This window comes from Periplaneta americana, chromosome 8, assembly GCF_040183065.1.
Source record: "Periplaneta americana isolate PAMFEO1 chromosome 8, P.americana_PAMFEO1_priV1, whole genome shotgun sequence".
Taxonomy (NCBI): Eukaryota; Metazoa; Arthropoda; class Insecta; order Blattodea; family Blattidae; genus Periplaneta; species Periplaneta americana.
Genome location: NC_091124.1, coordinates 128,741,572 through 128,767,284, shown reverse-complemented (window position 1 = coordinate 128,767,284; position 25,713 = coordinate 128,741,572). Strand labels below are relative to the sequence as shown.

General features: G+C 36.3%; 1 protein-coding gene across 3 annotated transcripts in view; it reads right to left on the bottom strand.

Annotated features, from left to right (window-relative positions):
• LOC138705031 (serine/threonine-protein kinase Nek8-like) overlaps positions 1-25,713 on the bottom strand; it is a 232,638-nt gene that overhangs the window by 132,895 nt on the left and 74,030 nt on the right. For 2 of the 3 annotated variants that reach the window (XM_069833581.1, XM_069833583.1), the window contains exon 1: positions 3,215-3,653. In XM_069833581.1, the coding sequence (XP_069689682.1) occupies positions 3,215-3,359 (145 nt within the window). In that variant the 5' untranslated portion in view covers positions 3,360-3,653. Of the gene's footprint in view, positions 1-3,214; positions 3,654-7,762; positions 7,965-25,713 lie in introns of those variants that run through there. The other variant, XM_069833582.1, reaches the window with a different exon arrangement.

The following is a 25,713-nucleotide window of genomic DNA, read 5'->3' as shown; positions in this document are numbered from 1 at the left end:
AACACAAAGACTCTATAAGGATAGCTCAATTTTCTCTGCTGAAATTCTGCAGTTAAATGTGCTTTGAAATCTTTAATGGAAACTCAACATGCTAAAGTTTACATATTTATGGATTCATTAAGTGCACTACAAAGAATTACATCGACCAAGGTCATGACTAAATTACCATTGGATTTTATCCAATGTGAACAAATTATTCGTAATATACAACAAAATCACAACGATATGTGTCTCGTTTGGATACCTAGTCATCAAGGAATTAGAGGAAAATAATGATGTTGACGAATTGGCTACTACTATCTACTAATTCTCAACCTATCTATATTTGTCTAGAATAAGTAATTAAAAAGTTGTATATTGCAAACACTTACATTAGATAATTGAAAGAAGATTCGTTGGTTTATTAAACATCCTTTGTTTAGAATGGAAATATTGTATAGGCCTATTATGAAATTAAAACTCATCGTTGCTTTAACTCGTCCTTATTGTTATAAAATTGGCATAGAAGACACTTGGCTCTTTATAAATGTCGTGAAATTGATGTCCTATCATGTCCTATCTGGTTTTACATACCAACGCCACAACAATTCAAACTTTATTACTGAAATATGTACTATTAAAGGGTACGGTACGGACCTTGGTCTGCTAAATCGTTAGTCGCGCATCAAGAACATAAAATAGCCAGACCTTTACTTAGACATCTGAGAAAATGTAAAATGAAACTTTGATATTCATTTCTGCTCTCGCGTTCACTCATACAGGTGGATGAAAACTAAGTACGTCTGTGGTGAACATGGATGTTTAAATCTAATTAATCTGGATAGTACGTCTCAAAATAAATTAAAAACAGTTCACCGATTTCGTGAGCGACTAGGCATAAAGATCGCATTGTTTCCAAGAATGTCGCGTCTGAAAGCCGAACTTGAATTGTTTTTCTCTGACAGTGAATACAGAAATGTCTCCATTCAAAATATTGTTAAGCTATTGCGACAAAATGAAGTTCATAAAGATGTCTACAGTGAAACTTACAAGCTACTATAACTAATTGTGATAGTGTCATCCAGTAGCGGCTCGCCGTAAAAAAAAAATAGGTGAAGTGCTGATCACATAAACAAATGGATGAACAGTTTTACCAATATAGTGAATAGGCCTACTATTCGTAAACTATGTGAAATTTTACTAGTTCTAGAACACATGCAAACAGGAAAACTAATTCATTTCAGAACTCACCCAATTTCTTGCATACCAAGTCAATCCTCCTATCTTTTAAAGCAGCAAACCTGTCGATGATGTCTTCATAAAATGTCTGAGTTTAACTGAAGGTGGACAGTATATATCTCTATGCAAAGCTATGGCGCTAATGATGAAAGTTCCTCCTGTGATGTAGCATTCCGAGTGAAATTTTCAATGTTTTCAAACAGAAAAGCTTCTTTCAGAATTGTTTTTGAAGTTATTTTATACAACTTCTCTATTTTCTTAGCACTTTTTAAAACAAAGAATAAATGGAACTGTAGGTCGTCAAGAATTTGAAACATATTTTTTATCCTCATATCTAAGTCTACGAAACGGCCTTTCTAATAAATTACGAACTGTGTCATTTTCGGGATACATATTTCGCATCCATTTATCAACATTTTCTATGTACTGGTACCTACAGTAAGTACTCATATTAGTATAATAGCACTATAGTAATTAAACATATAATATACACGTAGATGTAGGATTAATACACTATACACTACTTAACACTAGTACACTCTAAATACATTAAATAATAAGTTAATATATACGTACACATATTAAACTACATGTGTAGGCTACATTCACGAGCGCGTTTAACTTTCAAATACAAGAGCTGGGGCAAAACTGGCGAACTCATGAGAAGTACACGCCGCGGAAAACAACTTTTAAACTTTGCGAATATATGTGGGGTGTATTCCTAGTAAAATAATATAGAGCCAGCTAATTTACCACTGCAGGGGTGGCTGCTAAGACAAAGGGAATGAGAATAGTATTCTCGAGTCAGGCAATACATACTGTAAAATTTCACACTCCTTAAACAATAGCCCCCGGCCTTGGAGACCAGCTTCAACCCTTTTCTATTATTAATATCGTTAGACCTACAAACTGGTTACTCCACCTACAAGTCTGACAGTTCTCCGTAACTGAAAGACTCAAAAACGCACTTCACTCATACAATCTTTCTTTAGTGCGTGACGTCACGTTTCTATGGAAACCAAGTGCTGTATGAGAATGGGAACCCAAATAATTTCACCTCTACAGTATTGTAAGTTCTAATAGACACCGTTCTGCGCTCGTAACAGTTTACATTATTCTATTCGATTCAGCGGACGGTTACAGGTACTATTTATACAACTAAACACTGTTCATAACGACTGAAAAGAAAGCTTTTTTTATTTTATAAATACGGTACCGGTAATAACTAGAATTAATTATTAATATGAGATAAAATTGTGTTTTACATATAAGTAGGTGAAGTGGCACTTCACCTGAATAACCGCCCCTGGTGTCATCAACAAGTGTATCTGCGGAAGTATGGTTTTCTTTCTTCAATCGCATTAAAAATTATTTGCGTAGTTCCATGTCAAAGCAAAGGCTCTCGTCACTCACAAATATTTCTATGCACAAGGTATGTTCACAAAATTATATATATTATAAAAGAAAATCAGCCTTTCCACGACGATGTTATTGATAAATTCGCAAACATGAAGGACAGAAGGATTCAACATTTCTTTATATATATATATATATATATATATATATATATATATATATATATATATATATATGCCTACCATATGATTACTCATTACTATTAATTTATTATTATTTCATTATTAATTCTATCATCATCTACATGCATTGTAAATATACCGGTATTTGTTTTGGAGAAACTAGCGCATAGGTAGTTCTGGTGATTTTGGAACGTTAATTTACATATTCATAATATTACGTTTTTTGTTGTTACAAATTAAAAGGTAGACCCAAGTTTACTATGCATATATTTTTACGTCTCGAGCCGCCACACCAATCATTTTGCCCATCTTAATAAATTAAGCGTGAATGGTTCCATACAAGACTGGATCTGACGTTCACATTTGTCACCAGACTACTTCTCATTCGAACTAATACATTTGGATCACTTGTATAAAATGCAGATTTCTTTCTTCCAACAAGATCTCTGCAGTCTTACCTAGAATGTCATCCAAAGTGCAGGATTCATACTTGTATTGCACAACTTTCACATTGGCACGAACTGTGTCGAAGACCACTTGCAGGTGTGGAGCACGGCTGGAGGCTACTACCAGTCTCAGAGGTTCATAAGATTTATCTCCCATATTTATTAAGACATGTTCGCCAAACAGTCGTAGAAAATCAATCTTGAGTATTAATCATTTAACACGCACCAGTATTACGCTACACATGAAAGTTCATTGTAAGTATGCATTTGGTTGATGAGCGACTACATGTTTTTTTAATCGTAGAAAACAGCACGTTCGAATTGCCTTCTATATCTTCAAATTCAGCAACAAAATATAGGCATTAGAGTAACTATGGCATGTCATACAACGTATATATTGATTTGTGGTTGCCTGGATGTACACGCAATGTTGTATCTGTCAGGCTTTAGTATCGTGTAATTCCACTCTAAAGTAACTAGAGGGGCTAGTGTCGCTGACATGACAACCTAGTTTGTGTTACCGCCACTAGAGTCGCTGTATTTGGTGAGTGTGTGGATTGACTTCTCAACATATTTGCAGCCACCAGCGTAGCTCAATCGGCTAAGGCGCTTACCTACCGATTCGGAGTTGCGCTCTGGCGCGGGTTTGATTCCCTCTTAGGTTGGTTACCTGGTTGGGTTTTCCGAGGATTTCTCCAATTGTATGTATGTATGTATGTATGTATGTATGTATGTATGTATGTATGTATGTATGTATGTATGTATGTATGTATTTATTCACACTGCAAATGGATATATACCCGGTGGCAGTGGTAACTAATTACACTCAATAATGACAATTAATAATAAACACAACTAATAAAAAACAATAATTAATAATAATAATAATAATAATAATAATAATAATAATAATAATAATAATAATGATAAAATAATAAAATAATAATAACAAGGAGCATCCTAAATTAAATGAAGCATGGTCACTTAAAATAACATTTAAAGTAAATCTAATTTGTATCTTAACCCTTAGTCCGAACTAAGACCCACGAGTGTGACAGGTTCATACCTGCACAAGTACCTTTCGGAACTACACTTATTTCGCTGTCAACTCACTCACTGCATTGATTCTATCTGATTCTAACCATTTCACTGTTCAAATACTTTGCACAGCCACTTCACTGACACCAACACACTTCACTTACACAATAGACTTCATTCACACTACACACTTCACTGACACAACACACTTCCTCACTGATAGAACACTTCAAATAAGATATCAATTACACCTTTTAGGTAGTGTGTATAATATACTACCGTCTATTAGTAAAGTCCTTAAGCCTATTTTTAAATACTTTTAGTTATTGGTAAAGCCTTTAGTAAGTCTGCAGGTAAAGCATTCCAGTCCCTGATAGTACGATTGAGAAAAGAAAACTTTCCAGTGTCCGTTCTCTGTCTTCTTTTCCTCAATTTATATGAGTGGTCGTTTCTTGAAGAGTAATTTGGCGGCTGCAACCTATTTTTTATTTCTCTCCAGGCAGGCTCACCTCTGTATGTTTTGAACATTGCGCATAATCGAATTCGCGTTCTCCGGTCCTTGAGTGTGTCCCATTTTAATGGTGAATTATTACGACAACACTTGAGAGCCCGGTTTTGAATCTTTTCTAGTGTCTTAATATGTTCTAATCTGTAAGGATCACAACATGCAGCACCATATTCCATTACTGGACGTACTAGTGATTTATATGCTATCTCTTTGGATTTATCAGAGCCTTTCCTTAGTACCCTCATCACAAAGTGTAAGCCCTCTATGCCTTTCCCGCTGTGTCAGTAACGTGTTCCCCCCAGCCGAGATCGCTGCTAAATGTTATTCCTAGGTATTTACATTTGTTAACTTCCGGAATTGTTTCACCCCCTAACACATACGATGCGATTATTTTATTTATGTTTCTTGTAAAGCTAATGGCTTTGCTCTTTAGAGAATTTATTTTCATTTTGTTGGCCATTGTCCAATCGTTTATTCTATTTAGGTCAGTCTGAAGAAGAGTAGTATCTTCATGACTTTTTATTTCCCTATATACGATACAGTCATCCGCGAATAATCGAACCCTGGACAAGATGTTAACTGGCAGACCATTTACAAAAGCAAGGAATAGAAGGGGGCCCAAGACACTCCCCTGCGGGACCCCGGAAGTAATTTCTATTGGGATCGATAATTCCTCCCCCACCAGTACTCTCTGAGTGCGACAAGTTGAAAATTCCTTAATTCACTGGAGTACTCTGATCCACTGGAGTACTCTGAGGCAAATGTCAGTAATCTATGGCGAACCCTAGCTTCATCTCGCTATTACCAGTTTCCATCGATGCTAAATAATCTCATAGTTGATACAGAGTCACTAAATAACCAAATATAAAAACATCTTTGCCCATTGATGCTATTCACACACCATTGTTTTTAAAAAGATTTGGCCACCAGTCCTTATTGTTCTTAAGATAATTGAAGGGTTCAGAGCCATACTGGGCCAAGCGCCATTTATTAAAAACGTCCACACCTGTGGAGTAACGGTTAGCACGTCTGGTCGCGAAACCAGGTGGCCCGGGTTCGATTCCCGGTCGGAGCAAGTTGCCTGGTTGAGGTTTGTCCGGGGGTTTCCCTCAACTCAATATGAGCAAATGCTGGGTAACTTTCGGTGCTGGACCCCGGACTCATTTCACCGGCATTATCACTTTCATCTCATTCAGACGCTAAATAATCTAAGATGTTGACAAAGCGTCGTAAAATAAACTACTAAAATAGAAAAAAATAGGGTAAACTAGGGTCTGTTGGACAGTCGGGCATGTTGGACACTCTGTACTTTAACGTGTTACCTCGCCACTTGTGGGCGCCACATTCTGCTAGAAGTCAATGACGAAAGTAGCCACGAGTGGGGCTACTTCCGTCATTCACTTCTAGCAGAATGTGGCGCCCACAAGTGGCGAGGTAACACGTTAAAGTACAGAGTGTCCAACATGCCCGACTGTCCAACAGACCCTAGTTTACCCTATATATTAAAAACAGAGAAAGAAAAGATTAAAGTTGCGTGAATACCATAGTTTAATGAAGATTGACATATCATTTATTTTTAATATGCATACTTTACATTTCTTGGTATATGTTTCGTTGAGTTATGGTATTCACTTAATTTTAACCATTGTTTTCTCCGTTTTTAATATTTGGAGCTTGGCCCACTATTGCTCTGAAACCTTCAATTGATACTGAAAGCATTGGTTTTTTGGTGGATTAGAAAATAAGTTCAAAATATTCTTTTACCGTGTAAACTCTATCAATGTTCTTCAGTTTTCTTTCTATCGCTCCGAAGATCCTATCACACGGCAAGAAGGAGTGTCCCCTGGCAGGAAAATATTGAAAAATGTTTCCGAAGATACCAAGTCCTGCCAAAGCTATTAGATATCGGACTATTTTATTGTTACGATTTTGTCTAGGACATCCGCAAAAATATTTGTATCTCTTTAAATTGTTTTTGCCAAAATGGTGTCCTTGAATGAAGACATGAAAGAAATTGCACATTTCATTCGCTTTCTTCTAGTTATTCCTTCTTGGTACACAGTGAAATATGAATTGTCTGTTTTTATGTCATAAATGCAGAAAATGAAATCCCAGAGTTGTCGTAAATACTTCCTGCATTGCATGTAGAGAAATGGTACATTCTGCATAAAGTCAATGCGGTAAGCCTGCCAGTTCATCATTGTGTTTGCATTATTAAGATTATTCATGGCCAATAAGATTATTTGGGCCAAATTAAAGAAGTATTAATTTCTCACGCCTTCTTCAACAACGCTTCATGTATATTTCCGTCTTGTATTAAATATTGATACTAAACCTTTGTGTTGTAGTAGTAGACTATATTGTAAAACTCTTCTGTGTATATTTCGACGAGATTGTGATTATAATTAAGACTTTTTAGTATTATTAAGATTTTTTTGACATATTCCAGATTCTAGCTGTGAAGCGATGCAATGTAAATAAATAGGATACAATAAAATTTCTTCTGGATAGCCTCAATCTTAAAACTCCTTGCTCCTACGGACATGAAGTTATCTGTTCAGTAACAATGGATCTTTTAACTAAATTACAAAGAGAACGATTCTTTAATCTTGTTTTATATTCTTCGCACATACTGCAAACATCTTTTCGTGGCCCACTGATCCTGTGGTTTTAGTTTTCGTGTAAATACTGCAAATGAAAGCCGTATTTCACTTCCATACCAGGTAGAAACAATGAATGCACAATTTTTACATTCAGACCTGCCTTGAAGTATTTTATATCTCTGTTTGTATAGTGAGCAAACATTACCTTAAAAGACTTAGTAAGTTCCTTTATTTTTTTCATTTACTCCACCTTTAATAGCCCTGCTTCTACTTCTCATGCTCTTCCCTCTCATTTCTTTAGGTGACTTTCCTAAAACCAATAGCTCTCCTGATCATCGAATTCTCCTACCAGTTTTCAGTCCATGAATACTAATAAATGCTTTTTTATATATCAAAATTATCTTTACACACATGAATAGGACACTTGAAGTTCTTCTGTCTGCTCTTCGGAGTATCCTTCCTTGGACGTCTAAGATCTATCTCCAACATTTTCATGAGTCCCTGTAGATATCCAATCTGTGCATCCTTGCTATCAAAGTTCTTAGAATAACCATGATCTGTGCTCTGTCGATTTCATCAGTGGAATCAAAACAGTGAAGTTTGCAGGTAGGGCCTATAACAGAAGAGAAAAATATTCAGAATAACCATGAAAAGCTTTAAATTATTTTCTCAAAGCAATTAACTTTCTTCCTTTGAAGTTGCCGCTATATGGCGTTCTTTGTAGCGGGTACAAGCAACTCCGCTTAACTTAACTTTCTTTACGATATTGGGGTTGTATTTATCATCATGTCGGATGTAGTTTACCTTTCCTTCTTTTCTGACGAGTCTTCTTCATAATTGGAGTCCATACTCGGTTTTTTCATTATACTGCAAATATTTTCCAAAGTAGACTACTACCACAGTCTAGTATATACAGTCACGAAGCTTGAGGTGATGAGGGTACTAGGAACAATAGACTGTGCCGGTACTATTCCGCATTGTTTGTGATGAGGTGATAGTAGTGATTCTAGTGGTTAGCAGCTATCTATGGATGCATATTCTCTACATATTGAGCTTCGTGACTGTATATACTAGACTGTGCTACTACAACACAGTCTGTGTAAACTAATTCCAATCTGCTACAACTATGGTTTATTTTTGTATCCAATAATAAAGTTAATGATGGAGATAAATATGGAACACCTGATTGGTTCACAATATAGCATAACGTAATATACAGTATGCAGTTGAGAGACAAATGAATCTGCTATGAAAAGGTCCTGAGTCATGGACTCATGACTTTTTCATACCAGCTCAATAATTTGTATAGAGATTTACATAACTTTTCATTCATTCATTCATTCATAGTTTTCTTACCAAAAGCAGGTCTTTCGCTGCAAATTCAGCATTCTCCAGTCTTTCCTATTTTGTGCCTTTCTCTTTGTCTCCACATATGACCCATATAAGGTCCCTGTGGGTATTAAGGCCCACCTAACGGATCTTTTTATTATGACCGCTACTGAAGTTGGTTTAGAAATACATTAATGAGGTAATGTCTCAATATGTTTATTTATGTAACAAAATACAATAAGAACAGACTGATATATCAAAATGTTTCCCTGTTATTCCAAATTTAGCAAATCTGTACAACTGGGCCTTATTTTCTGTTAATATGGCCCATGCCGTAGGGTAATAAAGCCCAAAGAGAATACATTTCAATCAACTCATCAAATTAGGAAACAGAGTTAATATCACAATAACATAAAGTGAAATGAATAGAAGCAACAATTACATGAACTGGAATACCTGAACAATCGTACTTGTAAACAATAGTAACAATAAACTTCTGAAAATCTGAAACAGTGTGTCAGAAAAAAAATCTGACTATTCCAAACATTTAGAGCATGCAAGAACATCTTTATCAGAGGCAGTGAGGCCCACACAAACTTCATGGACCCACAATGAACATGATGCACACTGTAATCTTCATCTTACGATGTTTGGGTGACGTATATACGTCCGTTGATATGACATATTAATGAATTAAATACTGTTATAGTCACAATCATGCCATGGTATGAAAGAAAAATTTCACAACCTCGAGCGGGAATCGAACCTGCGACTTCCTGTTCTCCGGTCAGGCGCTCTACCACTGAGCTATCGAGTTCGTCTCACGCCAAAGGCTCGGAATTGTCTCATATCCAATGCTTCAGCTGATTCACACACAAAACAGTACCAATCCTTATTAACATCATATCTCGACTGGTCTTTTCCAAGCCAACTGTTCTCGTTTTCTCAACACTTTCCTCCTTAGTGCTTTTCCTTTTAGGGGTTGGATTCTTATTTCCCATTTCTTTATTATTGTCTATCTTACATCTTTCTTCTTCGCTCTCTTTTGTTACTTTCACAAAGAATTCCTTTCTAAGTGTGACTGCTTTATAATTTAATGCTTTTTTACTGATTACCCGTTTCTCGCATGCTACTTTCTTCGGTGTGCTCAAAATAGTTGCGAATGGGCCTGTTATCTTACCAGTATTTTTGATTTGTACTCCACTTGTGCTGGACCCTGATTGTCATTACTCTGGCTACCTTCTATTGTAGTTGATTGAGGTGTTAAAAGCTGGGTGCCAAATGCCTTATTTTCTATACCAAGTAAAGATGATTCAGTTGTAATTTGTGAATGAGTTGCTGCTGGTATTTCTGACTCCTGTTGTTCCAGTGGACGTTCAGTGACCAAACTTGGAGCACTGTTTCTGGTATAAATCTGGCGCAAAAAGATAGATGCCAGTGGCTCGGAAACCATTGGCGACATTTTGTACGGTCATGCATTTATTCCAGACAGGGGTAAATACTGCTGATTATCTCTCTTTATGTAGTCGCCTTTCAGGGTGAAGATCTCAGTATATGAGCAATGTTTCATCCCAATAGTGTTCGAAAAATCTATAGACTATTTTATCAAGTGGTTGCAGTTCACAAACACATAAGATTAAATGTAATGTCTGCGAGCAAAGTAGTAATCTGTACTTAAATTATTTATATAGCCTACTTTAATTTTATTCCTAGATATTCATTATTATTATTATTATTATTATTATTATTATTATTATTATTATTATTATTATTAAAACATTTGCAATCTGAAGTGGAAGTTCATACTCAACAATATAATAAGGCCCGGGCCTTATTTACATGTTGTTGCTTGGGCCTTATTGCACGATCACAGACCTAGTATGATTTTGAGGTTATATCTGTGTCATGGAGATTTGGAAAGATTATTTCGAACCTGTATCTGGAACGATGAAATATCTCTCAAACATAACATCCAATAAAATTTTCAATATTCTGAGCATTGAAATATATTATTACATTTAACTTTACTTCCAATATTATAGTTTTGTCTCCTCAACAATGTTTCGGCGCGTTTTCTTCTTGTTACTCCATTACTACCAACATAAGCTGCGCGCAAAATATTAGGCAGGTGTTATTTTAGTCCCCAAACATGGACTACAGAGTGATCACTCTTCCTCTTAACCTTGATCCGCGAATTTCAAAGTTGGGCCTTATTTCTCGATGGGCTTTATTACCCACTGGGATCTTATTCTAATGTTGTCTATCATCTGATATCTTTTTCTGACTCCAACTATTCTCACATTCACCATTCCTTCCAGTGCATATTTCAGTAGGCAGTTTCTTCTCAACCAGTGACCCAGCCAATTACCTTTTCTCTTACTGATCAGTTTCAGCATTATTCATCTACTCTTTCCAACACAACTTCATTTCATATTCTGTCTTATCCATTTCACACGCTCCATTCTTCTTCATATCTACATTTCAAATGTTTCTATTTCCTTCTCTTCAATTTGTTTTAAAGTCGAAGTTTCTGCCCCGTACAATGTCACACTCCACACAAAGCACTTCTCTAGTCTCTTTCTTAGTTCTTTTTCCAGAGATCTGCAGAATATGTTCCTTTTTCTATTAAAAACTTCCTTTTCCATTGCTGTTCTCCTTTTGGCTTTCTGGCAGCAGCTCATGCTACTGCGTATAGTACACTCTAAGTATTTGAAGCTGTCCACTTGCTCTACTACCTGATTTCGAATTCGCAGGTTTACTTTCTTCATTTTTCTTCCGATAACCATGGTTTCCGTCTTCTTTTCATTATCTTCATCCCATACTGCTCACAGCTGTCATTTGCGTAGCTTCGGTAGCATATCCCTTAGTATTGTCTCCTCTTCTGCTAACAACACCATATCATCAGCAAATCTTATGCACTCTATTCTACTTCCTCCTACTATCATCCCTCCCATGTTCTGAAAACAGTTCTTCACTAAATCCTCCAAATAGATATTGAACACGGTAGGTGATAAAGGGCATCCTTGTCGTACTCCTCTCCCTATTTCACTTCCTTCTGACATTTCTTCTCCTATCCTGGCTTTGACTCGTTTGATATATTCGTAAAGGTTACAACAGCCTTTTTCTTTCCTGTTCACACCAATTTTTTTTCAGGATCCCCATCAGTTTATTTCAATCCACTCTGTCAAATGTCTTTTCTGGGTAAATCCACAAATTATATGATATAATTTAAGTATACTAATAATAAATCTGTACCCGACATTCTTCTGGTAATTTTCGCTTTTCCAAAAATAATTGGTCCTGAGACCGAAAATCGCATTTTTTTTTAATTTTTGTTTGTATGTCTTTCTGTCTGTCTGGATGTTTGTAACATTTTCACGCGATAATGGCTGAACCGATTTATATTAAAATTGAAATATAAATTAAGTCCGTTCTAACTTAGATTTTAGGCTATATGGCATTCAAAATACTTTATTTAAAAGAGAGTTGTAAGGGGATCTGACTTAAATCGAAATATCTCGCTTATTATCGATTTTCATGAAAAATGTTACATAAAAAAGTCTCTTTAAAAATAATTTCCGATAAGTTTTATTATATGCAAAAGTTTTATAGGACTGATATTTAACTAGATACAAGAGTTTTAAAATAACAATAAGTTTTATCACTGCCGCCTCAGACTAATAGGCTATAATGAAGTGAAAACAAATGACTGCACCTATTTAAGGCGGCCTTGCACATAAAAAATGGAGAATATTATTCATTTAATACTAAGGTCAAAGTGGGTAATAAAGCCCATCGAGAAATAAGGCTCAACTTTGAAATTCGCGGATCAAGGTTAAGAGGAAGAGTGATCACTCTGTAGTCCATGTTTGGGGACTAAAATAACACCTGCCTAATATTTTGCGCGCAGCTTATGTTGGTAGTAATGGAGTAACAAGAAGAAAACGCGCCGAAACATTGTTGAGGAGACAAAACTATAATATTGGAAGTAAAGTTAAATGTAATAATATATTTCAATGCTCAGAATATTGAAAATTTTATTGGATGTTATGTTTGAGAGACATTTCATCGTTCCAGATACAGGTTCGAAATAATCTTTCCAAATCTCCATGACACAGATATAACCTCAAAATCATACTAGGTCTGTGATCGTGCAATAAGGCCCAAGCAACAACATGTAAATAAGGCCCGGGCCTTATTATATTGTTGAGTATGAACTTCCACTTCAGATTGCAAATGTTTTAATAATAATAATAATAATAATAATAATAATAATAATAATAATAATAATAATGAATATCTAGGAATAAAATTAAAGTAGGCTATATAAATAATTTAAGTACAGATTACTACTTTGCTCGCAGACATTACATTTAATCTTATGTGTTTGTGAACTGCAACCACTTGATAAAATAATCTATAGATCTTTCGAACACTATTGGGATGAAACATTGCTCATATACTGAGATCTTCACCCTGAAAGGCGACTACATAAAGAGAGATAATCAGCAATATTTACACCTGTCTGGAATAAAAGCATGACCGTACAAAATGTCGCCAATGGTTTCCGAGCCACTGGCATCTATCTTTTTGCGCCAGATTTATACCAGAAACAGTGCTCCAAGTTTGGTCACTGAACGTCCACTGGAACAACAGGAGTCAGAAATACCAGCAGCAACTCATTCACAAATTACAACTGAATCATCTTTACTTGGTATAGAAAATAAGGCATTTGGCTCCCAGCCTTCAACACCTCAATCAACTACAATAGAAGGTAGCTAAAGTGATGACAATCAGGGTGCCAGAACAAGTGGAGTACAAATAAAAAACACTGGTAAGATAAGAAGCCCATTAGCAAACCATTCCGAACACACCGAAGAGAGTAGCATGGGGGAAACGGGTAATCCGTAAAAAAATAATTAAATTATAAAGCAGTCACACTTACAAAGGAATTCTTTGTGAAAGTAACAAAAGAGAGCGAAGAAGAAAGATGTAACAAAGACAATAATAAAGGAATGGGAAATAAGAATCCAACCTTATTGAGAAAACGAAAACAATTGGTTTGAAAAAGACAATATCCCCCAGTCGAAACATGATGTTAATAAGGATTAGTACTGTTTTGTCTTGTCAATCAGCTGAAGCATTGGATATGAGACAGTGTGTATCATGTTCATTGTGGGTCCATGAAGTTTGTTTGGGCCTCACTACCTCTGATAAAGATGTCCTTGTATACCCTAAATATTTGGAATGGTCAGATTTTTTTCTGTGACACACTGTTTCAGAATTTCAGAAGTTTATTGTCACTGTTGTTTACAAGTACGATTGTTCAGGTATTCCAGTTCATGTAATTGTTGCTTCTATTCATTTCACTTTATGTTATTGTGATAGTAACTCTGTTTCCTAATTTGATGAGTTAATTGAAATGTATTCTCTTTGGGCTCTATTAACCTACGGCATGGGCTTTATTAACAGACTACTCGGGAAATAAGGCCCAGTTGTAAAGATTTGCTAAATTTGGAATAACAGGGAAACATTTTGATATAATTATCAGTCTCTTCTTTTTGTATTTTGTTACATAAATAAACATCTTTAGACATTACCTCATTAGTATAGTTCTAAACCAACTTCAGTAGCGGTCATAATAAAAGATCCGCTAGGTGGGCCTTAATACCCACAGGGACCTTATTTTTATACGGATATATTTCTATTCTATGATGGAAATATAATGTTTATCAGCATTAATATACAGAGAATGTTTGTGTGTTTGTGTGAAGTAGTCTCAGAAGCTAATTAACCGATTTGGATAATTCCTTCACTATTTGAAATTTATAGTTTCTCTAGATGGATGTTATGCTAGATATGGGGACTGAGGTAAGATTAAAATAGATCTTTACGTATAGAAAACTTGATATTCTGTCGAAATATTGCATAACTTGATTATTTAAACTTTATTTGGTCCACATAAAATACTCTAATCTTATGCACTTCAATTTCTTTTCGTCCATAGAATATAACTTAATATTATTTTTAAGAGTTTTGTCGTAAAGATGAATATTTTTCCTGGACCAAAAATACAGTACATATAGAGTGAAAGTAAGTATTTTAGCATTTTTACTGGAACTGAATTATTTTAATAAGTCTCACGAAATGGCGTTCCTGCGCTCATAATTTACCCATATTCGTTTCCTGTGTTTCTTAAAATAATCTTTATGTACCACATTCATTTTCATTTTCTATTTACATAAACGATGCACAACCGAGCGAGTTGGCTCAGACGGTAGAATTTTGGAGTCACATTCGGGAGGTCACGGGTTCAAACTCTATGGCCGACCGATCTTGCTGGGGTTTTTCATGTTTTTTCTTAGTCATAAAGGCAAATGTCAGATTGGAAATTTACATGTCATGATTCATCATCGCCTCAGTTACCAATAAGATAAACATTAATCAAAATCTATAATCAGTTACGTGAACACAAGCCATCTACAACACACTATAGAAACAGGATCTCAAGAAGAGCAAAAACGGCCTACTGGTATAACCATAATTCTAAACATGCGACATGACCACAGATGTTAAAGCGTGTATAAATAAACTTAACAAAGAAAAAAAGATGCACAGTGAGGTTAACACAAAAATTATCTTCGTACACAATCCAGTCTATATTGATATTAACTTGGAGTGATTTATTAAAGGATGGAATCAAGTCTAATTTATAAAAATGTTAACCTTGCATGAAATAAAGATGTTCTCTGAACCAAATGGTCCTATTTTAATTATTTGCATGTAATAACAATTTAGAAACATGTTAAAGGAATTATCCTTGCAGAAAATGAGTGCTCTCTGGACCAAAATAATCGCATTTTAATTATTTTAATACAATTCAATTAAGTAACATATTAAACGATTATCCTTCTATGAAACACGGATGTTCCTTGGACCAAAGTCCTATATTAATTATGTAATAACTTTATATTTATTTCTATCAGGTGCTGTGAAGCGCACGGGAATGACTAGTATATATAATTATATTTCTCTCAAAATATTCGGTCCTGCTGACACTTCACATTTCTGTATTCGGGTCAGCATTCCCTTACTCACACTATTTACAGCTTAAAGCACAGACAAATCGTGACCTTAATACTTGCACTTAACTATGTTTCTCATGTCCTTTCACTTTCACTTATCCCTCCTTTTAATTTACGACACTTTATTAAACTACATCACTTTTCTTATTCTCATTTACGCTAATAGCTATTATTTTTTTTATTTAAATTTTTTAAAAATAAATAAAACATCTGCCTAGCTGACCAGGTGATCATTCAGATCCAGATTACAAACATAAAAGAATTTAATTTAATTAACATAAAAGTGTACTAATTTGGAAACTAATATTACTAACTATAAAAGTTGATATAAAATTTTGATACAATCACATTAATATTTAGAATACAAATGAGTATTTAGTATAAGTATAGAGTCCTTAAGAATTTGTAGACAAATGCTTTCAATATCATACTGCATTATATCTAGAGATTTCAAATAATTATTAGTATAATTAAAATAACTTCCCCGAGCTCCGAGAAGAAGACCCTTTACCTCCCATGCATGTATAGGTTTATTATAACTCTCACGGAAGTGAGGGATGCATGGACGATAAATTGCCTCCTTTTTGTCGTTCACTTGTGTTGTATGTACTGCTCTATTCTCATGGTGGGATCCAGAATAAAGCCTCTTTCTCTCTTCCTGTCAATCGCTACAATATCAGCTCGTCGGTGGCTGTGGCTGCCATCATCGGTAGGAACGCAGTGGACTTCTTCGTACACCTCCCATTTAGCTTTCCGTAGGACTGTAGAAACAGATGAAGATACATGGTGGTGACGGGTGTTACGAAGGTATTCTCCCATTGGAAAAAACCCTAGTACATGGCCAACGGTCTCGATGTCTTTAAGCCAGGCTGGCGGAAAAGCGTTGTTTGCTGACTCCTTCCAGGTTCAGAATGAGCTGCTCATAATGAGTGCGGCGAAACATCCTCCCTAATTTAAAGTTTAAGTAAAAAACAGATTGATCAAAATAAGGAAACTTTATTCATATAAATGGTATCTTAAAAGTGGGAATTTTTCATTTTTTGAATAACGTTTCTCTCAAGTAGTGTCCTTCACTATCATGCATTGCTGAATGCGACTTTGGAAATTTTGCATTACTCTAACTAGGATTTCTTGAGGAATAAGACCAATTTCTTTCTGTATTGCATTTCTTAGGTCTGGGAAAGGCCTCGGCCGATGTTTGAACACCTCAGCCTTAAGATGCCCCATAGCAAAAAATCGCAGGATGCAAGGTCTGGTGGTCGTGCTGGCCAGGGGACGTCGCCAAGTGAAGAAATTAAGCGTCCGGGAAACATCTGTCTCAGGACTTGGAGAGAAATGTGAGCTGTGTGAGAGGTGGCTCCGTCCTGCTGAAACCATACCTGGTCAATCTGCAACGCATTGACTCTTGGTGCCAAAAAATTGTTGATCATAAAAGTGTACCGCTGAGAGTTTACTGTCACAGTAGCACCATCCTCTTCCAAAAATTAAGGACCAAGTACCCCGACTCTTGTAACCGCGCACCATACAGTAACACTTCGTTATGTAGAGGTTTTTCATGAAGTTCACGAAGGTTCTGTCCACTCCAATATCGGAAATTTTGATGATTCACGCATCCTGATAAGTGAAAATGTGCTTAATCACTAAAAAGAACCACAGCATCTTCACGCACATTTTGAAGGGTGTTTGCACATGACCTCATACGATTTTCATAATCACGTTCAAAGAATTCTTGAACAACGACCACGAGGGGGAATCTGGAAGCGTCTCCGAAAAGCACGCTGGGCAGCGACAACGGAATTACCACTTACCAGTAACGATACCACAGTGTAAGCACGTTCTTCACCCGTCCACGGCATAGTTGGAATTCGTTACAGATTAAAATTTGCACTAATTGAATGTCAATTCCATGTATTCAATGTCCTATTCAATTCTTGTTGTTTTGCGATGTCATTTGATATCGCTATGGCAACGCATGTAAACCTAAATTTCCCACTGTTTAGATACCATTTATATTAATAAAGTTTCCTTATTTTGATCCACCTGTTTTTTATTTAAACTTTAAATTAGGGAGGATGTTTTGCCGCACCCATTATATTGCAGAATATTTAAAGAGAATTTGTCCACTCGGAACACAGAGATTTTTCCTATTACTCACCCACTTATTTGTTTTGGGACAGTCCCCGTAAACTTCAACCCCTTTCACCTTTTGAGGTAATCTACACCATGCCTCATAGGAATTTAACTGCATTGTCTTACGAAGCCAACGACCAGATAATAATAATAATAATAATAATAATAATAATAATAATAATAATAATAATAATAATAATAGTAATAGTACTAATAAAAATTTTTACATTGTATAGCTTCTTCACCTGACATAATTAGGAACATAAAATCCAGACGTTTGAGATGGGCAGGAACATGTAGCACGTATGGGCGATTCCAGAAATGCATATAGAGTGTTAGTTAGGAGGCCGGAGGGAAAAAGACCTTTGGGGAGGCCGAGACGTAGGTGGGAAGATAATATTAAAATGGATTTGAGGGAGGTGGGATATGATGGTAGAGAATGGATTAATCTTGCTCAGGATAGAGACCTATGGCGGGCTTATGTGAGGGCGGCAATGAACCTCCGGGTTCCTTGAAAGCCAGTAAGTAAGTAAGTACATTATATAACTAACTCTGATATTATTTCATCCACCATTTCCTCAAATTATATAGGCCTACTGTTTTTCCTGCACTACTGCTCCCTCGTTTCACATTCCTAACTCGATTAACAGTTTCCGAACATCCTCTTCTACTCCCCGCAGTTGTTTCATTTTCCCTTTCCCTACTCTCTTCTTTCGTTGATTCACTATTGTTCAAATCCACAAATATTATAAACACTTCATTATTCTTATTTAGGTATCTTTCGCCGATTGTTCGTAGGAGTCCAATTTTATCCCTCGTATCTCTTCCCTTCCTGAAGTCAAACTTCTCTTCTTTCAGCTGTCCTTCCATCTTAGAATATAAACGCCGATTCATTATTCGTTGGAGAATCTTCGCTGAGTGCGGTATCAGGCTGATAGTCCTGAACTCGTTACTTTTCTTCACATTATTTTTCTTTAGTATTGGCAGCTACACTGTGTCCGTAAAATCTTCAGGCAATTTGTCTTTCTTATTCATATATTTCGTTGCATAATGATACAATTTCCTTCATGTCTTCACCTAAGCATTTCACTAAATCAATGGGAATTCAATTAACTCCTGTTGCTGTCCCATTCTTCATTTCCCTAAGCGCTAGTTCAGCTTCTTCCCTTAAAATAGAAAATCCTTTTTCGTCTTCTGATTCGGCTGCTTCGTCTTCTACAGCCAAGTCATCTGGGCGATTCCTTGTCTCATACAACTCTTCTGCATATCTCGTCTATCTGATCAGTAATCCTTATTTGAATGTTATTTCATTTCCGATTTCGTTCTATCAACCACATAAATTATCTGTTCTTATCTGTGAAATCCAAATATTTTACTTTGTGGTACATTAAATCATGTCTTTCTTTTCTCTCTAGGTCCACTATTTCTTTACAACTTTATTTCATCCTCCCCGTATCAGTTTCTCTTCTTAGTTCGTTGTTTAGTTTCCTGCAGTTTCTTCTACCTTTTGTGTTGATGTTTTTCCATTTTCACCTTTACTCTATCTTCGCCAACATTTTTCCTGTGACCCAAGGTTTCTTAATTCTCACACCTTCTTTGCATCCCATTGTTTCTTCTGCTGTTATCTGTATACAACTTTTTAGACGAGTCCAGTACTCATTACTATTCTCAGGTGTGGATTTTAACATAGCGGCTTTCTCTCGAGTGTTTCAAATTTTCTTCTTTCCTCTTCGTTCTTCATTTTTTCTTGTTCAATTTGTTCGTCATCTGTCTTCCTCTTACCTTCTTCAGACGAATATCTACTTCACCTATCAGCAGAACATTATCTGAGTTAATATCCACTCCTGATGAAGTCTTTGTATTTTCTAAGCAATACTGAAAATTTTCCTCTACCAGTATACAGAGTGGAAGTGAAATAATTCTGCAAATTAAAAGGGACGGTTAGGCACACTTAAATGAATAGAAAACCTATATTACGATTTGTGATTAAATAAACGGTTAATTATAAAATTGAGTTGGAAGTTTCGACAGTCCGGTAACATCGCCGGTAACACACTCCTCTTTCTCTTCGTAATACAGATTAAGAGGTCATCGAACTCACATCTGTCTAACTCAATGGACTACCTCCCATCTCCCTGTCTGGCTACAATGTTGCAAGCTGGTCGCATCGGTCAGTGACTTCAAATTAGTGATTTTTAAATTAAATTTACACGAAACCGTCCACGGTATTGAAATAATCCCGACAGATAAATTATTCTTTATTAGATTTTCTATCGAAATAGACAAAAATCACGATCCTACTGGCAATAGTTACCGAATAAGAGTGTGTTAAACATGTGGGGATTTTTTTTTCTGAGAAAACTATGGACTTTGTAACAATATGGTATTACATAACAAAAGCTATTCACTCTGAAAATCTATAGGATTATTTCACTTGTACCCTGTATAGTCTATCTGGTATCTCCTTTCGTCCTTTGGGCATGTTAATGTGTATCTTTTTCGTTTATGTTCTTGGAATACTGTATTTCCAACAATCATTGCATTTCTTTTACAGAAATTCACCAAATATTTTCCTCTGTCATTTTTTTCTCAATCCATATTTTCCAACTGTTCTTCGATCTTGTCCTTCTCCCACTACAAAGATCGAAAATGATGACGTTTCCATGAGAACCACATGTGCCTTGGGGTGGAGGACACGAAAATATGATTAACTCATTTTGTGAAAAATAATGGACTCATGACTTTTTGTAACTTAATAACTGATGTAATTAGTTATAAATATATACAAGTATTATTACGTTTCTAATCACCACTTAATATTAAATGTACAATACGTACTACTTTGACCTACCGAAAAGAAAACACCGTGATGTGTTATTTATAAACAATCTCCCATTTGACTGACACTGCATCGCTATTCTACTGAGAGATCCTTTTTTAAGGTGCAGTTGTTTATGTGAGAAATCAGGTGTTTCACTGGTTCGAGCCAGAACATTCAAGTAGCTTAGCTGGCTTTATGAGGACTGGACTCGAAACGGGTAATAGACACGATTTGACCCATAGTGTGATGATTATCCAGTCCGACAGGTGGCCTGGGTGGCATTCGTGAATCCGACGCTAATAGGTGGGTTATCCTGCCGCAGCCAGGTATCCATTTGCGGACCAGTAGCCTGATAAGCACCAGTGGTCCGAAGTCCGAAGCCCTTCCTATATGAGGATCGTAAATCCGTACTGCTTCCAGACTTCACTCCACTCTGTTTTTTATATTTTAGATGGCAGATAAAATAAGGAGGAGGTGGAGAGTGAAATTATAGAGGGAAACGGGAGTGCAACGATAAAAACCCTCTTTAACGTCTGCTTTGTCCATCACAAATTCCATCACGACCTGACCGGAAATCGAACCTGGGACCTTGCATGGAAGACCAGCGAACTAGTACTTGAGAGGCGGCTGAAACATTCACTTACATCGCGATTTATTACGTAGTCATGCCTCACCACAGCAAGTCCGTTCGCGAACGGATAATCGCTTTGGCTGATGAGAATGAGAATATTTCAAGTTCAGAAGCATCTCGTTGCTCTGAAATTCCACCTCGCACTGGTCGACGTTGGGTGGTGCAGTGCAGGGCCTTCGGGATTTCTACTCGTCAACGAGGGTCAGGACCAGAGGTTTGCATTGGACATTTTCGCTCGAGCGCCAAGTAGTTCATAGTATAATCCGATAGGTAGCGCACATGCATGATGGATAAAATTGTCGCGAGCGATAAATCCTCGAACGGTATAAGCCGAGCGTTAGACATTCGTTCTTGTTAGGCCTACAGTGATGAACTGTGTATTAACATCATACATGTTTATCATTTCAAAACTTTGCAGTGTTTAACTAACCTCTCCATAGTACAACTACAAAACTTGCTTTAACGTGTAATATAAATGTTGTAGGTAAATGTTTTTGTTTTTTCCCCACACAGGAGTGATTTTGTTTTTGCCATATCTGATAGATGTTAATGGATGTAAATAAACGGAGAACACAATCACGATAATGCAAGAAATGTATCAAGTTACCTAGTAATAATAATAATAATAATAATAATAATAATAATAATAATAATAATAATAATAATAATCTCTAATAATTAGTGTATCAATCTTTGCGTCCGTAACAGTTGTGCAGCATGATTATTCGTTTTATTATATTTTCTCTGACGTTATCTCTGTACTAATAATGTTATGAATTTACTGCTATATAATAATATTTAGTAAAACGTTTCTACATTGTCGCAGTATATAGGCGGTACACTATGTATGGACCTATCATATTATATATGTGGTAAATCAAATATTGAATAATTATTAATTAGGAATAATAACTGTATATCGAAATTTTTCATACTATTTTATTTATAACTTCATGTTACTGTTTTAGTACCTACGTTTCATTAAACGTTTGTCATAAACGCAGAAAATAAAGCCTTATTTTTACCGTGTGAGCAAAACATATGTGTATCTTATCTGTCGCCCTCCAGACAAGATAAGACGTGTCGGTGAGATGACATTGTACTGTGTTTCTATTATATACGAGCGTATCACGACCGATCTTATCTCGCTTGAGCGTGCGACATTCGACCAAATTGAAGCGAGCGATTTAACTCCAATGCAGCACTCTGGTTCGGGACTGTAGCGTGTTTCAACCAAGCTCAGGACGTCGCACAGCGATCCTTTTATTCTATCTGGCCGCGCAAAATTCGATTCATTATTAAAATCATGTAGAAACATTAAAATAACACTTTGTACATATGTTAAGCATTTTCCTTATCCATATCGACATGATTCAAATTCAATTTAGGCTTAATATTGTGACTTTTAATACAAAACAATAATGTAACTTTATTTGTGACAACAATAATCACTTCCTATAATTTAATTTAAACACTTCCGTCAACAATGAGATTTGCACTTCACACATCAACACAGTATTTGTTATTGCACTCCACAGACGACAATGACAATTCACTTGGATTATTGAAAAAACAGTGTATTGCTAATCTCAACTAATGTTCACAAAGCACTATTTACAAAACAAAACTGTCAGTTCTCAGTTCGTTTGCCTTGGCTAGTTCTTCTAGCTCAGTCACTCAATATCACAGAATATCGAACCCAGGACTTGCAGAGTCAGTCCACTGAACTTCGATCTCAGGTCCCCCAACTGCGGTCCACTGCACTCGAACCAAAGGCTCCGGATACGCCGCACTGGCCAGGACGCTCCCACAGTTGCGGACACACTCAAGTCGAACTCCGGTCTCGAAGCTGGCTTCACTGCTACACAAGACTGACTGGCTTGCTGACCAAAAACTAACAACTGGCTGGCTCCTTCTTCGCGTCTCCTATTTGTCACTAAAACATAGTTTCCAGAAAGTACAACCCTGGAAGTTTCTGCTTCTAGAGACTTGTTCTCGCTGCTTCGTTTCTTCACGATTCTGTTCGGGAGGTTTCGTCTCCCCCCTTCACCTCGCACAGCGAAGCGCCCGCAGCTTTGCGTCCCCCTTTGCCTCGCGCCGCAGTGTTGGCCTTCCTCTTTCTCTCCGCGGGCCTCGTTCCTTCCACGCGCGCCCTCCCTTTTGCGGGACGCGTGATCGACTCTCGACGTGGCTGTCACAATATTAACTCAATCAAAGACATATAGGTATTTTATAGGCAACAAAACTGTAGGATTTCAGGTCTTCATCACTGCATGTATGAAATATATGAGTAAAATACATGGAAGAAATCGGTCACATTATGTTTTATTTTAATTGCACTTTCAACTTTACACATGACATAATATTTCAATAAAAACACTACATGGTTTCCTTTATGTTAATAAAATTTCCAAATTTCAAATTTATTTACTTAATACACAAGGTTTACACTACATTAGGCATTGCAGCCCGAAAGAGCAGAAGCTAGTGCTTCAAGTAGGATATTTCACTAGGGTACAATCAGTAATTAGGTCTACATTTTCTTTCCATACAGAAAGTAGTGGGTGGCTCAAATTTTAACAACAAAATACATAATGCATTAAAACTAGATACACGTGAGTTTATTCTTACATATTCTCTATATTTATATATTCACAGCAATGATTTCAGGTCTACAGTCGCAGTGAGGAGCGTGCCATACCTGCAGCTATGTGCTACTTATGTGGTCCTTCGAAGGAGGGTGGTATTGTAATCAATAGGGCTAGGATTTTTATGACCTATAAATCATGAAAAAATGTCCTAAAACAACGCATTTATGACCTAAAATCTTTCAAAAATTCCCTTAAAATGCTCTTAAAAATTGATCTTACATAATTGGCTTAGTAGAAAAAGAGGTTTTGTACTACTTAATATTTAGACTAGTAATTAAATTAAATTTTACATAATTTTTTCTAAGTAGTACACTTACTTAATTATTTTACCTGATGTAGTTTCCATGTATGATCGTTCACCTCTGCGTCGGCATGTGGACGTGAGGTCAGTAGTCGGCTGGTCGGTCTTGACCCTTTATTGGGCTGTAGCACCATGGATTTACTTTACTTTTATTTTTCATGTAGGCTTGGACTCTCACTCTGAGAGAGGAACATAGGTTAAGGGTGTTTGAGAATAAGGTGCTTAGGAAAATATTTGGGGCTAAGCGGGATGAAGCTACAGGAGAATGGAGAAAGTTACACAACACAGAACTGCACGCATTGTATTCTTCACCTAACATAATTAGGAACTTAAAATCCAGACGTTTGAGATGGGCAGGGCATGTAGCACGTATGGGCGAATCCAGAAATGCATATAGAGTGTTAGTTGGGAGACCGGAGGGAAAAAGACCTTTAGGGAGGCCGAGACGTAGATGGGAGGATAATATTAAAATGGATTTGAGGGAGGTAGGGTGTGATGATAGAGACTGGATTAATCTGCACAGGATAGGAACCGATGGCGGGCTTATGTGAGGGCGGCAATGAACCTTCGGGTTCCTTAAAAGCCATTTGTAAGTAAGTAAGTCTATCACAAAGCCACTCTTATCCGGAATTAGCAGGTATAGAGGAGTCTATATTGAAGGGGTGGTTGGACTGATCCATTACATGGGGTGTAATATACGTTAAAATGGCAATATTTGTGTAGAAAAACGATTAAAATATTATACAAAATATGAGTATTAATGGACAAAATATGTAGAGAAAATATCGAAGGAAATAAACATTATTTTACATTAATAATGGGGATTTATGGCCAAAATTAAATTAAAATGCCTAAAAAATGACCGAATAAAACAAAAGATGCTCTTATGAATTGAAACAGGAAAAAAAATGCAAAAAATGCCCTAACAAATATGTCTTAAAACACTCAGTTTATCACATAGGGGAGAGTTGGGTAGTATCGGACATCGGGTATGACATGGTTACATTTCTGTGATGTTGCATACAGAAACGTAACCATGTCATTCAGGTACTATCATCTGGTGGTAGATGAAAGAAACGCACTGTCCGATATTACCCGATGTCCGATACTACCCAGCTCTTCCCTAACATATAAATACTAAAGCAGCAATGTTTCTGGCTTACTAGAAAAAAGATGCAATTTCATCAAAATCCTAGCCCTAGTATTCAAACATTCATTTTGAGGGATGTACCACACATTTGTCACTTCAGTGTTTTCTATTAGGACATAGCTAGTTTTCTATTATACCGTAAATTGTGAGGAAAATGTTACACGTATAATATAATGGGGAAGATGACATGACGTACATTAATAATGAACAGTTGTCACTGCTAATTTTTCCTTTAATGTAATTCAGTGTTAAAAGTGTTTTCAA